Source organism: Cyprinus carpio, chromosome B3 (assembly GCF_018340385.1).
Source record: "Cyprinus carpio isolate SPL01 chromosome B3, ASM1834038v1, whole genome shotgun sequence".
NCBI classification, from domain to species: Eukaryota; Metazoa; Chordata; class Actinopteri; order Cypriniformes; family Cyprinidae; genus Cyprinus; species Cyprinus carpio.
Window position 1 is genome coordinate 22,559,565 of NC_056599.1, and position 14,799 is coordinate 22,574,363.

At 37.6% G+C, this 14,799-nt stretch overlaps 1 protein-coding gene across 1 annotated transcript; it reads left to right on the plus strand.

Annotated features, from left to right (window-relative positions):
• Window positions 1-731: 731 nt before the first annotated feature.
• On the plus strand, window positions 732-13,404 carry LOC109069357 (LIM domain-containing protein 2-like). Its single transcript, XM_019085989.2, has 4 exons — window positions 732-968; window positions 9,162-9,206; window positions 9,625-9,761; window positions 10,278-13,404. Exons 1-4 carry the CDS (start codon window positions 966-968, stop codon window positions 10,435-10,437), a joined length of 345 nt encoding a protein of 114 aa, XP_018941534.1. The 5' UTR covers window positions 732-965; the 3' UTR covers window positions 10,438-13,404.
• The last annotated feature ends 1,395 nt before the right edge of the window (window positions 13,405-14,799 follow it).

A 14,799-nucleotide genomic window follows, 5' to 3' on the forward strand; every position in this document is an offset into this window, starting at 1 on the left:
TAAGCTCCTGATTGGTTAACGCCACCAAAAATCACAAAAAAAAACACATTACACATCTCCACACATTTCCCCAAATCGACTCCCCCCCATTCGTCGGCTATTCACATATTATAATCGACTCAACACATAAACTCAACATTGAAATCACTCGCGCCAGACGCTCTATTCGCGTCTGGTGTGAACGCACCATTATGCATCAGACGTTCAGCCAACGGTTCGTGGGCGTGACTTCTGAGGCAGAGATTATACTCACCTTGGATGCCTTAAGGGTGATTAAAACATGGGCTAATTTTCATTTTTGGGTGAACTAACCCTTTAAGTGCTGCAAATAAAAAAAAATAAAAAATACAGGCCATACTGCAACGGGATGACGGTCGGTGAGTAAAATCAAATTACTCTATAGTCTTTGGTAAAATATGACGGATTACGTATCCATCAATATACAGCCAAAGCTAAATCATTTTATACATTAAGATGGCTCAAATAGAATTAGCTCATTTGCCTCTTACTTACCGCACATATTAGTCACTAATGACTGAATAAAGACAGCGGGAAAGAAACGGAGGCGAGGAATTAGGAGTCCGTGAGGTAATACGGCTATTTTCTTGCAAAAGTCTCAAAAAATTTACCTAAATTCTGAGGTGGGAGGAGAGCGCGAGAACGCGGCACGAGCTGCGTCCAATCGCGTGCGACATCCTGCTGAGTAAATAAGGGCGTGATGAAGAAGAGAGAAAAAACCGTCCGTTGAAAAGCGTGAGGTGGGGGGAAATGCACGTCATGCTCTTCAGACGGCTCGAATGATCGCAGCGTGTGCTGGTACGTTTCATTTAGCTCCACCGGAGAAGTGAATCGTTTAGACCAGCGGAGGAAACGAAAGAGATTTGAACCGAGTCGCGCACACTGAGTGGACCGGACAAGGCAGCAGCAACCCCGTTTCTCTTCAGCAGACCGATAAGGAGACCCAGATGGTGAGTTTCTCCGCTTTGATTCAGCTGCAGCCGGTGAACCCAGCGACCCCCTCGCCGTCTATTGTGGTGAGGTGCAGTGCGCTAGCGAGAGCGCTATCAAGAGCTAACTGTAGGAGACTGGGCTCAGACTTACTATTTCTGCAGTGATCCATCAAAGCAGACGATTTGCTTATTGTAGAGATGTATTTATGTGCGCTTTAAGATAGGATACAGCAGATGAATACTAATCAGTCCTGTGCTGTGGGAGACTAGGTCTTGGGGTCCAAGCTGTCATGTGTCTTCTTGAAAATGTGTGTTTCCAGATGAATTTAGACCGAAAACAAAGCCTTCTGGTTTTCGTCGACCCAGTTTAGTCAACGGAAAGCTGGACCGGTAACGTTACTGAAGCAGCGGTAAACTTGCATTGGTTTTTGTAATGATACATTTTTTGTAACGTTACTACCTCTCAGTGGATATTTGCCGTTATATGATGCTTGATTATTGTTACATAAAATTGCGTAGCCCTGCCTGTCTGTGTCGAATGCATCTTTTCTCCTGTCTGACCACATTTTCATTTATTCATCATTTGGCAGACACTATCCAAAGTGACTTGTGGTGTATTCAGGTTTCCAATTCTGCTCGTTTCTGTGTGTGAAATTATTAATTGACATGTTGACATTCATTACTCAGCCCAAATGAAGCCTAAACTGTAGGCTGCTTTCATAGACTTACATCCTTTCTTTTTGTCGTTGTATCATGGAAAGCAGCGACTAGGACTAGGCACAGGTTTTATGTGGAAATTTATGTAAATGCTTTTTACATGTGAATCCTCTCAGCCTAAAGTTGTCATGGTTACATGTTTATTTAACTCCTGCCCAGCATCAGCTGGCTGAAACCATGTATGCACACAATAATAATGGAAACAACTGTCTATCGGCCAGTTTTAGATGGTTATCATTTTGATAATACAAGCAGTATCACGCTTGACAGTGGTTCTGTTGTAGACCTGAAACTGCAGGTAAGTACAGTTGTGGTGATATTCATTATTACAAGAAGAATGCAAGTTCTAATAGCCTGAATAATATTGAGCATCTAGCATTGCAGACGAAAATTTGCCAGTTATTTTGTACAGCGAAAAAGAGTTCTAAAAGTGCAATTAAGTTTTGTGCGCTCCTGGTTTGGAACGGCATATGTGTGCACTTCAGCGACAGGAATTTTCTCACTCCCCAAACACTAATGAGAACAAAAAAAAAAAAAAATGTGTAAAAAGCTAATGTGTGAGAATATGTAGAAGCTTTGACTTCCACTTTCAAACTTCTGCATACTCCAGTCCAGGCTAGAGTGAAACATCACAATTTTACAGTAAATCTCACTAGTGAATCAAATTTGAGGAACTAACTGTTGAATAATAAATTTTTAGCAAATCTATTCAACCGTTAAAGCTTAAATGTGTGTATCTTTAGTCTTTAAAGCTCCCATTTCTTTCCGTTTGTTCGTTGCGGTCATTAGTGATAGTGGCACTTTGTTTTGGCGGTTAGGGATCACCATCTGCCAGTGGATTGTCTGATCAAACATATGTACAGTCTCAGTTAAATTGGCTCCATTGGGAATTCAGCAGCACAAGGAAATGTTTCTTTCAGCAAATGATGTGCATGAGAGATTGCGAATGCTCAAGCAAATGGTACAAATAAACTTAAATGTGACCTCTTTCAGAGTGTCGCTTTTTAATGATGGCTTCTTTCATTAGAGGTGTCATTCTCTGTTGTACGCTGAAGGTAAAAGCAGACGGCAGAGGCCCTCAGGGTTTTCAGATGAAACAAAGCCCAGAAGATTGTATGCACAGATTATTCATGTGGAGATGACAGCCTGCGGCGTCAACTGTCCAGTTGTTAGAAACAAACGTGGAGGCATGTCATTCCAGGTGTTTCAAAAGGTTGCAACTTGCAGGAACTTTAAAAGTATTCGGGAGGCCCCAATTTTTTTTTTCTTTTTTTTTTTTCTCAAATTCTCATTCATATGACAATCAGATAATTTAATCATGGGCCTCTAGGTGTGTTTATCCATTCAAGTCTGTTTAAATCCACCATCAAATGCAGTGTTTTCTTTTGTACAGTGTTTTTGCACGCTGTGCGTCAGTGATGTTCCTGTTTGAGCTGAATGTCACACACTGAGGTTCTAGTCCAATGTCTACTCTTAGTCTCTTGACTATTCTTAGATCTCCACACTAATGAAATTATGCCAACAAGGACTCTGGGACAGCCTCTGCAGAGTGATAATGGAACCCTTTTTTCCTTGCAAAAACTGTCTCCTTATATGGAGAAAGAGAAGAAATTAGGCTTGCTCCATAGGCCTAAATGGAACTTTCCACTGAGTGACTAGCTGCAGTCGATGCAGTGGTTATCTGTGGTGTCCCAGCATGTCTTTGACTTCAGTATCGGTTCATATATGTATTTGTGGTGTAATATGTACTTTTGATTATGTTAATGCAAGTGTTTTGAGTATTCAATATGTTTAGCCTGTCAAGCCCTGACTGGCATTGAGTTTAACCCAATTTGAGACACTTCATATTGAACACTTCTAGTCTTCATAGAGGCTCTTTTGTTGCAGGTTTTTTTTTTTTTTTTGCTAAAATGGCTTTCCTGTGTGAAAATGTGTGTGAAATGTCCTGTGAAAGAGCAAAGTAGAAGAGGTTTACAATCTCTACCACGTTTGTCAAATTCCATTGAAAAGTGCAATGTCTCTTGGCAGTTCTTGTGTGTATGTATTATGATTTCTGATTGCAAAATGCACTCCCTTCCTTGTGATAAGATCACGGTATGGTAGATGCTGATGGCTGTGTTTTGTGAAGTACCACGAAGTGCCTAGATCAAGTTTCGAACTCTGTCTGAACATGTTTGAAAGGCTTCAAAAAAGGGATGTGTCCTAGCAGTACCGTTCCAAGTAAAGATCCAGTGGTTTTCTGCTCATTTTTGCAAGTGTGGTGCAAAGTATAGTAAACATAAACTGAAGCTACAGGAAATAAAGGGGGTGGGGGGTTGGGTTAAAACGTGTTTGAAAAAAATCAATATATTTTTTTTTGCTGTTGTGTTCTAGTGGCGCCACTTCAGCTTTAACAGGTGAAATTTTACACCGTGCACTTTCTCTTGGTCAAAGGTGTACTCTGGAGTCAAATGAAACATTAGACTGTTCCTCTACAACCCAGCCCACAAGCCTTCTCTATAAAACATCCTGTACAGTCGTCTTCAGACTTTTTTCTGCCTAAACACATTTACAGTTTCACATCCGTGTGTAGACTCCAGCATCAGCTTCTGTCTGTGGCTCAATGCATTGGCAAAGACTTTCACGTTCTTCTTTAGAAGTGTTTAAACATTAGCGTTTTCTGCATACTCATGCAAATACTTTCACGCAATCATTCTCTCTGACACAGGGTGTTTCTGCTCTCAGCAACTTATGAAAATAAGCACTATAACGATTGGAAAAGCACTTAGGTCTAACGATACGTACAAAACAAAACATGAGGTAGAAATTTGGCTAAGCTAAACTGAAGCTTTCCTTTAAAACATATACGACCTTCAAATATCTAGATACAAGAGTAATTGGCAGCCAGAGGCTTTGGGAATTTCCTTTTTTGTTTTATATCTCTTGTGAGTTATCTGTCTAAACTGAAAGTAAGCAATGCATTGCAGTGGAGAAATGCACAAAATTATTGAATCTTTTGGAAAATTACTTCTTGATAGGCACTAGTGGAGGACGACTAACCCTAATGTGTCAGTTGGTAAAAGAATGTATGTATTTTGCTGCCTGAAGGCTCATTTTTGCTTTTCTAGTTACAGGGAGATCAATCATAGCTTGACTTTTGCAAAAATGTGCCTTCCAGCGTCTTTTAAAACATTGCTTCTCATTCATGGAGACTAGTCAGATTCCCTCAGGGTTGCTGCATGAACATGTGTTGTCAGGAATCTTCTAAATCTGACTCATTTCTCTTGTTATTAGCTTGGCAGATTGTGGCAAAAGGTACGTCAGCCAAATCATTCACTCCATGTCTAGGTTGGCCTGTTTTTAATTAATATTCCAGTGGATCCATCCATAAGTGGCCCCCCAAAACAGATTGTCATTTACACCCATTAGTAAAAATCATCTAAAATGCATGGCACTGCACGTTGAGGCAGATATTCTGTGGGCATTTGCAGTGGTATCACAAATGTAATGGTTCTGTGCATCCCAGATCACATCTGAAAGATCACAAGATGCCTAAGACACAAGGTGAACAGGGGTTGCGTGGGTTGATGAACACATGGTGGTTCAGTCCACTGAACTCCTGCTTATTCCCCTGGCTCTCTGGACCCATGGGGAGCAGCTGATGGGATTTTGTCCAGCTAATGAGATTAAAAGAGCGTCTACAGTCCAATACAATAGAGGAAGTGTAATGGAGAGTGAATGTTGTGTGGGCTCAGTGTGTGGCTGTGGGAGAGATTACAATACTGACCTTTGGTAAATCGCAGGCCATCACAAATCTGTCAGGGTCTGAGAGGGGAGCAATGGTTCAAATACTAGCCTGGGTCACAGAATGGCCTGCAGCCCATCTGGTTGGCTGTAATTTTAAATTTGGGTAGAGGTTTAGCTCACTCTGTCTTGCACTCTCTCTCTACCTCACTTTCTTTTGCACAGTTCTGTGTAGTCCGAACTTAAGAATCTAAAATGAGGACAAGGTTTTTTGACATTGGCTCTAATGTCACTTATCAGAAAAAAAAATGTATGTCATCATTCAGAATTTATAAAGTGTATTTTTTTTTTTTTTTTTTTTTTTTTTTCCATTTCTAAAAGTTCTGGAAGTTGTTGTAACTCTGTGACTTAACTGTTGTGATAGCCAGTTATCTCAAACTTGATGATGTTTGATTATTATTAATGTAATTTATTTATTTTAATGTTGAAATGCATAAAAATACTCTTGTCTGTGGTAAAATAAATCATGCACAGTGCCATGTTTGAGTTGCAACATTTTTTTTTTTTAATGAGTATATGACTATATCTAAAATGCCTTTTAGAGTATTAACAGGCCATGAAAAAAAATGACATTGTTAGATTCCACACTATAGTGATCACTTTATATTTAATGGCCTGATTGCATTTTTTTTTTTTCTTGTGACATTCACACGCAAGGTAGTGTTTTTGAAACAAGGTTGAACTTTAAAGAGAACATGGTGTTTTTTTTCTGCGAGTGTCATTGTGAAACCCAGAAGAGCTGGTAATGTGAACTGTAATGCAGTGATCTTCAGTGTCTTATGACTCCATAGGCACAATAGAAAATGCCGTCAAACTTCAGTGTCTTATGACTCCATATGCCGTGCATACAGCACTAAAGCTGTGTCTCAGTGTGCATGTAAGCTAATGACTGATTTTTGAGGGTCTCTAGGGAGGGCGGATTAGACCTTATCATCATAAAGTGCATCAGAGCAGAACACAGGAAGAAGATGTGTCACCACTCCTTCCTGCCACAGTGCAGAAGGTTGGGCAGCAGTGCTATCTGCATGTGTGTGGTGAGAGAGTGTGTTTTTCTTCATCTTATGTACAAATAAGGCAAAAAGGGACAGATGGCACAAGCTGAGATAGTACCCTGCTCCATTGCTTTGTGTGCTTCTCTTGTGTTGTGTTAACACGCTCACACATCTCTAATCCCGTTTTTGCCACCATTTCAACTGTGACTGACCCAAGCATCTTTGTTATTGATTTAATAGTGTGTGGCATCATTTTATTGCACTTCTGCTAACTAGAAGACAGAGAGTGCCTGAAACTTTTTTTTTTTTTGGTAGTAGTATTAGTAATAGAATTTTAAGGCTCCTTGTGCACAGTTTCTTTAAATGTAAATGGTGTTTTTGATATTTATGCTAAATGCACACAAATATGTAAATGTCTCTTGCAGTGGCTCTGAAACAAACGTGTTACACAAACGCTCCTAAACAGGAAGTGGGCTGAGGATTGTCTTGCACTCAGGGTGTGTCGTGACTTTATCAGATAAAGCTTAATCATGTTGGCTTCTCGTTTTACTGCATAGCATTGGCTAATACATGGTAAATGGTTCTTTCTTTATTGACCAGGGGATGACCTAAGTATACATTGTACAATAAAACACCTAACAAGGTGAGGCAGAAACACATTGCACTTCCTTTTGCAACACATGCTTTGAAATGCGTCAATGCAAATGCAGAACAGTGTTACTGTTAATCCGTTTTGAAAATTGTAATGTTTTATGCTGTATATCTATTGAATGAATCTATTTTACAGCATGGAATGAAAACAAAAATGTTGGTGGTGGTGTGTAGGTTTAAAAATTTTTTTTTAAATGACTAAAATTCTTAATAAATAAGTAAAATTACTGCACTTTATTATTCTTATAGTTAATTACCTATAGCAGTTAACGAATCACAAAATAGCCTGGTTTCAAATTGAAAAATGACGTGGATAATCCTAAGCAAGTGATTAATGTCAATCTTTGGTTTGTGAAACCCGCCCACTGCAAGTTTACCCAACTGTATTTCGGCACCCCGGGTTGCCTACTGGGGGAAAACAGTGTATTTCAATTCATTGATCATGAAGTGCGCTAGTTCCTGTTTGAGTCTCAATCTAGCAACCTGTGTGTGCATCAAGTCTGAGGAGGAGGGGCCGGTTAAAAAAAAACCCTCTCCAATATTTTGAATTTGGACTGCAATACCTAGTTCAACCACTCGGTGTCAAAACTACATGCAGCACCTTTAATGTACCAACCTATTAAAGTACAATACACTGATAACCACCAAAAAAAGGTTGTGATGAGAGTCACAATCAATCAAAGCTCATCACAAACCGCTTTTCCACAAGCGGAGAAAGTAAATACTAATATTAAAGGTGCCTAGTGTCATTCACACAAGCACTAAACACAATCATGGTTCCACACGATACTAAAATAATGCACTAAACATTAATTTAACAAAAAAACAAGACAAACAAACAACTAATGCAACCAACAAAAAAAAAAAAAAGAAAAAAAAATTTAATTTAATAAAAATGTGAAGTGTCAAGCAGGGAATTCTGGCAATGACAATTTATGGTTTTTCACTGTTAATTATACAATGACTTGTTCTTTTTCACTTCCAAAAACCAGTATAAAACAAGTATTTTACTGTTAAATTACATTAAATGTAATTACAGTTATTCACCTTATGTAGTACAGAAACTTAACCAATTAACAGGTTTTTTACTCTAGCATTTTTTACAGTGTACCTGATACTACTGATAATGTTCTTGTAAGCAAATATTATCATGTTGAGACTGAGAGGTTGTAATCTCATTTCCGGGCTTTGATAGTATGTGAGTGAGAGCATGAAGTCCCTCTCGATAATGGCTGTAATTTGTGAAAAGTGGTGTTATTGAATGTCTGATGTGATATAATGGTCATTACTGATACTTGCGCTGCCTGTCTGAGCCAAGCAAATTAGAACTAGAGAAACAACAACAGTGGGTCTGAGTGTGAGCCGTTATACCAGCAGATCTGTGTGCGACTCAAGCTCTAGATTTCCACGAAAGAGACAAGTATAGCTGCTGTAGTGGAGGTGGAGAGCTGCTCTTGGCTTTCTGACAGACCTGAGCAGTTACATAAAGACCTGTCAGCTCAGCAGATGATGCATTAAAACATTTTCGACTCTCTTTGGGTCTGTTTTCAGAGTCTTTTGTTGCTGCTTCAGTGTTGTGCAGGTGTGTCCCAAACCCAGGCCCTGTCATTAGCATTTTGTCTGAAATCTTTCGTAAAAACGCTTGGTTCTTGAGTTCCCAATCTCTCCTGTGTGTAATTTGGTGGCCTGTTCAGGCTGGCAGCTGTTTCGAATATTTGGTGCAGAGTTGACCGTGGGACATGGCTTGTGTTATGTAATGTCATATTGCAGCTTAGGCCTTGCTGAAACTGAAAGAGTGTGTGAGCAGGGTCTTTATTTCTAAAGGGTGATTGAGTTAGAAATGCTCACCGGGCTTAGTCTTCGACACAGACGAAAGGTGCTTGTAAGAGCATACTGCCAGATGGAGGGATATAGGAGGGACTGCAGGAACATTTTGGAGTGTGTCAGGTTAAAAGGATAAGGATTATGCTGTGGTGTTCACGAGGCTCTGTCTGAAAAACTGTTGCCATGGGTAACCTGTCTTAGGACCACTGGCTTCATTTTCTTTCTTTCTTTTTTTTGTTTCCAGGACAACAGGAACGCGTCTGATGACAAGCCCGTTCAGCGTTCTAAGGTACGTCGCTTTATGTTCACATCCTCCTTGTCTTTTCTTTATCTTTTCAACCACACCCAGCACTCACTCTGGTACTAGTTTTGAGAAGTAAAGCAATCGGTTTTGTTCCTCCATGAGGTTTTGAACATGATTCAATGTTCAAAACCATTCATTATTGTATACATATTATTTTATAATACATTTCATAAATAAAAGATATAATGCATTATGTAAGTTGAAAATATTTTTACTTATCTAGAATATGACTGTAAGATATGCATATATCCTTAGTACAAATAAGGACAAATAAAGCTTCAAAACGAATTAAAGTTAATATAAGTTTATAAGTCAGTGCAAGTCAATATTCTGAAGTCATGTAGTGATCTTCTGATCTGTTCTTTGATTGAAACACAATGTCTATGCTTGCGTTTCCTACCAGTCTTTCAGTTTAAAGACACAGACCGAGACGTGTGCATCATGTGAGAAAACCGTGTATCCGATGGAGAGATTGGTGGCCAACAACCTCATCTTCCACACCACGTGTTTCTGCTGCAAGCATTGCAACACCAAACTCAGGTTAGTCACTTCCTCATCAGCACAGCCTGAGAAAACGGCAAAAACTAGAGCAGCTGAACAAGGGTTGTGAACTGAAGGAAGTCTTCTTTTTGTAAGAAATCCTTTTGCTCTCATAGGGTGCTTGTATTTGATCAAAAAACAGTACAGACAGTAATATTATGGAATATTATTATCATTTAAAATAACTGTTTTCTATTCGAATATATTTTAAAAAGCAATGTATTCCTGTGATTGCAAAGCTCTGAATTTTCCCCAGCCGTTACTCCAGTTTTCAGTGTCACATGATCCTTCAGAAATCATTCTGATGTGCTGATTTGAGGAAGATTTCACTTTTATTCATGGTGCTTTTATATATAGAAAGTTCAAAAGAACAGCATTTATTTGTAACAGTAAAGACCTTTATGTTGTTACAAATACTTCCGTCACTCAATTGTCAATTTAATGCAGTAACATTTAATCATTTTTTTTTTTTTTTATGTATTTCTAATGTTATCTCTTGGCTTCTGCGCTCTGAAGTCTGGGTACCTATGCAGCGCTGGCGGGGGAGTTCTACTGCAAACCACACTTCCAGCAGCTCTTCAAGAGTAAAGGGAACTATGACGAGGGCTTTGGGCGCAAGCAGCACAAGGAGCTCTGGGCCTCCAAGGATGCAGAGAGCATCACCAAGACAGCATAATCCTCAGTGATTTCCAAAGCACCTTTCCCCTCCCTAGCCAATGATGATGACCCTTTATATACTCTGCCCACATCAGTACACGCACACACACACACACACACACACACGCACACACGCACTCTCACACACACACTCATTTCAAGCACACAAGCAGTTGATCCAGGTTTCTCATCATATCACAACACAATCACAGATATACCCCCCCCCCCCCATGATAGGGTTGATTAGCTTCCCTTTTGTGTTTTGTTCATTTTATTTTTTTGTCCTCCCACCCTTCCTTCTCTGCTTGGTTTTAATTTTTTTGTAGTTTTAGAAAATGTCATTTTGTGTTTGTTTTTTTGTTTTTTGTTTTTTTGTAGTGTTGTGGAGTTAACAGTTAGTTGATTGTGACCAAAAAATCTTTGTGTCCCTATAGATGTGATGATTCACTTATTAGCGTCATTACGATTCTGTTTGGCAGTGCTAGTATCAGTTGGTTTTCTGTTTCAAGATGGTTTAGATTACACACTCAGGTAAAGATTCTGGGTTGTTGCATCAAGATTATTCAGCAATCTTTTATGTACATAGTGAATCTAAATGTTTTGTTTTATTATTGATCTATGTCCCTCACTTCAGTTACAGCAATCTGTACTGTTTTCAAACTAAATGGCTTAACAGTGTTCCTTAAAATGGGAAAACTGACTTTTTTTGTTTTTGTTTTTCTTTGTCTGCTTTGCTGGCGCAGGGTATTTTTTTTATCTGTGAATCTACAGGGTACACTGTACTGTAAAGAACTCACTTGAGTTTACCCCCCCCCCCACACACACACACACACTTTTCATTCTTTTTCATCCTCATTTTGTCTTCTTTTGACATTAAGAATTGGTATTTGACAGATCCTGTCAAATCTGTGATCCAATCAGACAATATCAGTCTTATTAAGCATGTGTATCTTTTACCAAATGTAGTTGTAAACACAATATTTGCTCGGATAACATTTACCTTTACTGAATATTTACCACTCTAAAATTAATTTGATTACAAGTTAAGATTTAGACTTGCTAAAACTTACAGTCTTATACATCATCCATCATTTCTGGCGCCCTCTAGTGTTTTGGATGATATTCCTTATTTGACCTAATGTTAGTTATTCTTTGCCATCTATTGATGCCCTCTAGTGATATCTATGCTCATTTTATCAAACATAAATATTCCTTGTATATCTTATTTTAGTCAGATTTTAGTGTTTTTCAGCAGACTGCACATCATATTTTTTTTATATTGTTGCTCAGTGATTTCTTGTAAAGGCATTTGTAGATAAGTACCACTAAGCTGAGTGAATGTACTGTGATGCACTGTACTGTACTTATGCCTTGCTGCATGGGACCAAGCTTGTACAACAATATTAAGATATTCACAGGGAACTAGGTCTCAGAGGAAATGACATTTATGATGCTTTGCACCATTGACTGCCCCCCCACACACACTCTCCACCACTTCCTGTCATCACATAGTTTTTGGCTGTTTCCTGTGGGCTTCTCTGTGACGAGGTTTTGGGGGACTTTGAGCACATATGTATCCGTGTGGCTCGGAAGCATTGCTCAGGAATATGGATGGGTCGCAGTGATCCAGCAGTGTCACCCCTAGTGTTAATTGTTAAAAGCTGTTGTTCACTAAATGAATCATTTTTACACTCTAAATCCACAAAAAGTCAGCAGTTGGGGTTTGAGCAGGAAGGGGGTGCTGTACATCTAAATGAACACTTCCATCCCAGGTTTTATATGCACACGTCAGCGTGAAACTGTGACTTGTGGCCATAAGCTGTGACCTCTCCAGAGGTTCATGTATTTGTGTACGAACATCATTAATGCCATCATGTTGTTTCTTTTCATGAATGAAATGCCTCTGTGTTTTAATACTGTTGCTTTTTTGGTTTTCTAGTGGAACATGGTAAAGCTGTTCTGATAAGCCTGTATTTGTTAAATGCCATAAGGAAGTGGTCTGTGGATAGTTTTGCCTATAGTTTTAGGGCCTTGATAATGGCTTGTTGTGTTTGCAAATGTCTCGTCTGCCTTCCAGTGCAATGGCCTTTTGTCTGTACGTTTGAGGAGATTCTCCATTTAGAGTTGCTAAGCCATTGAATATTTTCCAAAAATGTTCAACAGCCTGAACGCCACAAAAGTCGCTGTGTGTGTATATTTAAGATGACTGTGAAATTGCATTGTGAGGTTTAGATGAATTATCGAAAGCTCTTTGCATGAACGGAAATAATATTCTCATATTAAGCCTTATTTTAGTTGATTTTTTTTTTTTTTTTTTTTTTTTTTTTTTTTTTAATTCAATCATTTTTCTAATCATTGTTTTCAGCTTCCTGTGAGTTTTTTTTTTTTCCCCAAGTCATCAGCTTTTTAAAATTTCATAATCAACTTTCTCACTCTCTCTCTTTCTCTGTAAATGATTTGGTCTTCTTCCCAATGGATTTTCTTTTCTGTCAAAATGTGCTTTTAATTTTGGAACAAACTTTTCACAGACACAAATCACTGTGTTTACGCCAATTGTTCGTTGTGTTTGCACGCAGTGCGCCAAGGTACAAATGACAAATGCTCACTGTCTTTTATAAACTACAAAACAAATAGGAAAAAGGTACTCTCTTCTTTGCTCTTTTCTGGTGGATTTGTAGTTCTTGAAATGTGTGAGTGTGTCTTTGTAAATGTATGGATATTTAAGGTTGCAAAAGATTATTTTTAAATGCTGTTGACTCTCGTCTGCATGCGTTGAGTGAGAGGAGATAAATGTACGCAAAGTGTATTACTCTATATCTAAAACTTGATCAGTGGAACAAGGTGGCCTTAAAGCAGAAGGAGGTCTTGGCTCTTTACTCGTCTCTTTTGTCCCCCAATGGGTTTATTTTTGTCTCAGTACTTTTATCAGCCCTCCAGTTCAACTGCTACAAGAATTTATAATAAAATATGATTTTGCTTTCTTTCACTTCCCACAGTCTCGTCTCATCCTTTTCTTGTCCTTTTTATTTCTCATTTTTGTACACACTTTGAGAAAAACAATAAATGATATGCTGGTGTTGATCAACCAATAGTTTGGATGTTTTCTTATAGTGAAGAAAATAAAATGTTAACTCAAAATATGAAAACATAAACTTTATTTTACATTTCTTATATTTTTTTTTAATAATTGATGTACTACACTAAAACTGAAATAAAAATTCATAAATAAGGACGTGTTTAGAAAAAAACTAAAAAATGACAAACATGGACAACAAATCGTACAGAAAACAATTCTCAATGATAATTATTAAAGCAATATAATTTAAAAAAAAAAAAGATTACAATGACTAAAGGATATTCTTTAAAATATAAAAACAGTACAGCAAATAACGGCATTTATAACAGACAGCAGAGAAAAATTAATGAGGTGAACAAGTCCAAAAACAAATCACACTAAGAAAATGAAAACATTTGTAATGTTTGTGACAAGTAATATAATGACTGTAAATAAATAAATGGTCCAGTGTCAAGGTCCAGGAAACAATATGACACTAAGCAATCCTCAGTTCTACTGTGTATCTGTTATCAGGGATACTCAACCGTAATGAAATGAAGGTCAGAATACTTTTTTGTACACAAAGAAAACAAAAATAATGACTTTATTCAACAATCCCTCTCCTCTGTGTCTCACCCCCCCATATCCCCGTAGCATCATTTTGGAGAATCTGAGCAGTATGTATGCAGATGGCATATGCCCTGTATCTATCTATCTATCTGCCAATCTATAATATATATATATGTATATATATAGGTCCAGGAAAATATGAAAAGCATATTAGGGCTGTCAGAATGACGTCATCTGTCATCACATCCATTCAAAAAGTTTGTACATAATTATGAAGTAGACGAGTATACTTATTTGTACACAAAAATACAAAAATAATGCATGTATTAGTTAAGAAGAATATGTTATGTTCTGTGTATCAAATATATTTTATATCCCCGTAGCATATAATATATTGGAGTATATACTGAAATATTTTCTAAATATATATGCAGTGTGGCATTTATATATACATAATTCCCTGTACACATACATATATATATATATATATACATATATAAAAATATATACATAAACAAAAAAAATATATATATATTTAAATAAAAAAAAATAATAAAAATCAAAAAAAACAATAGAAAAACAGGATTTAAGTGAACAAAAGTAAGAAATATCAAAATACACAGTTGCAAATGGCTACAATAGGCAGACCCAACTGTAAGTTGTATACATTGTATGGCAGTGGTCAAATTTGAATTAGAAATCAATGAAATATATTAAAATAAAAAATATAATAAAATAAAAATAATGCATGTACAT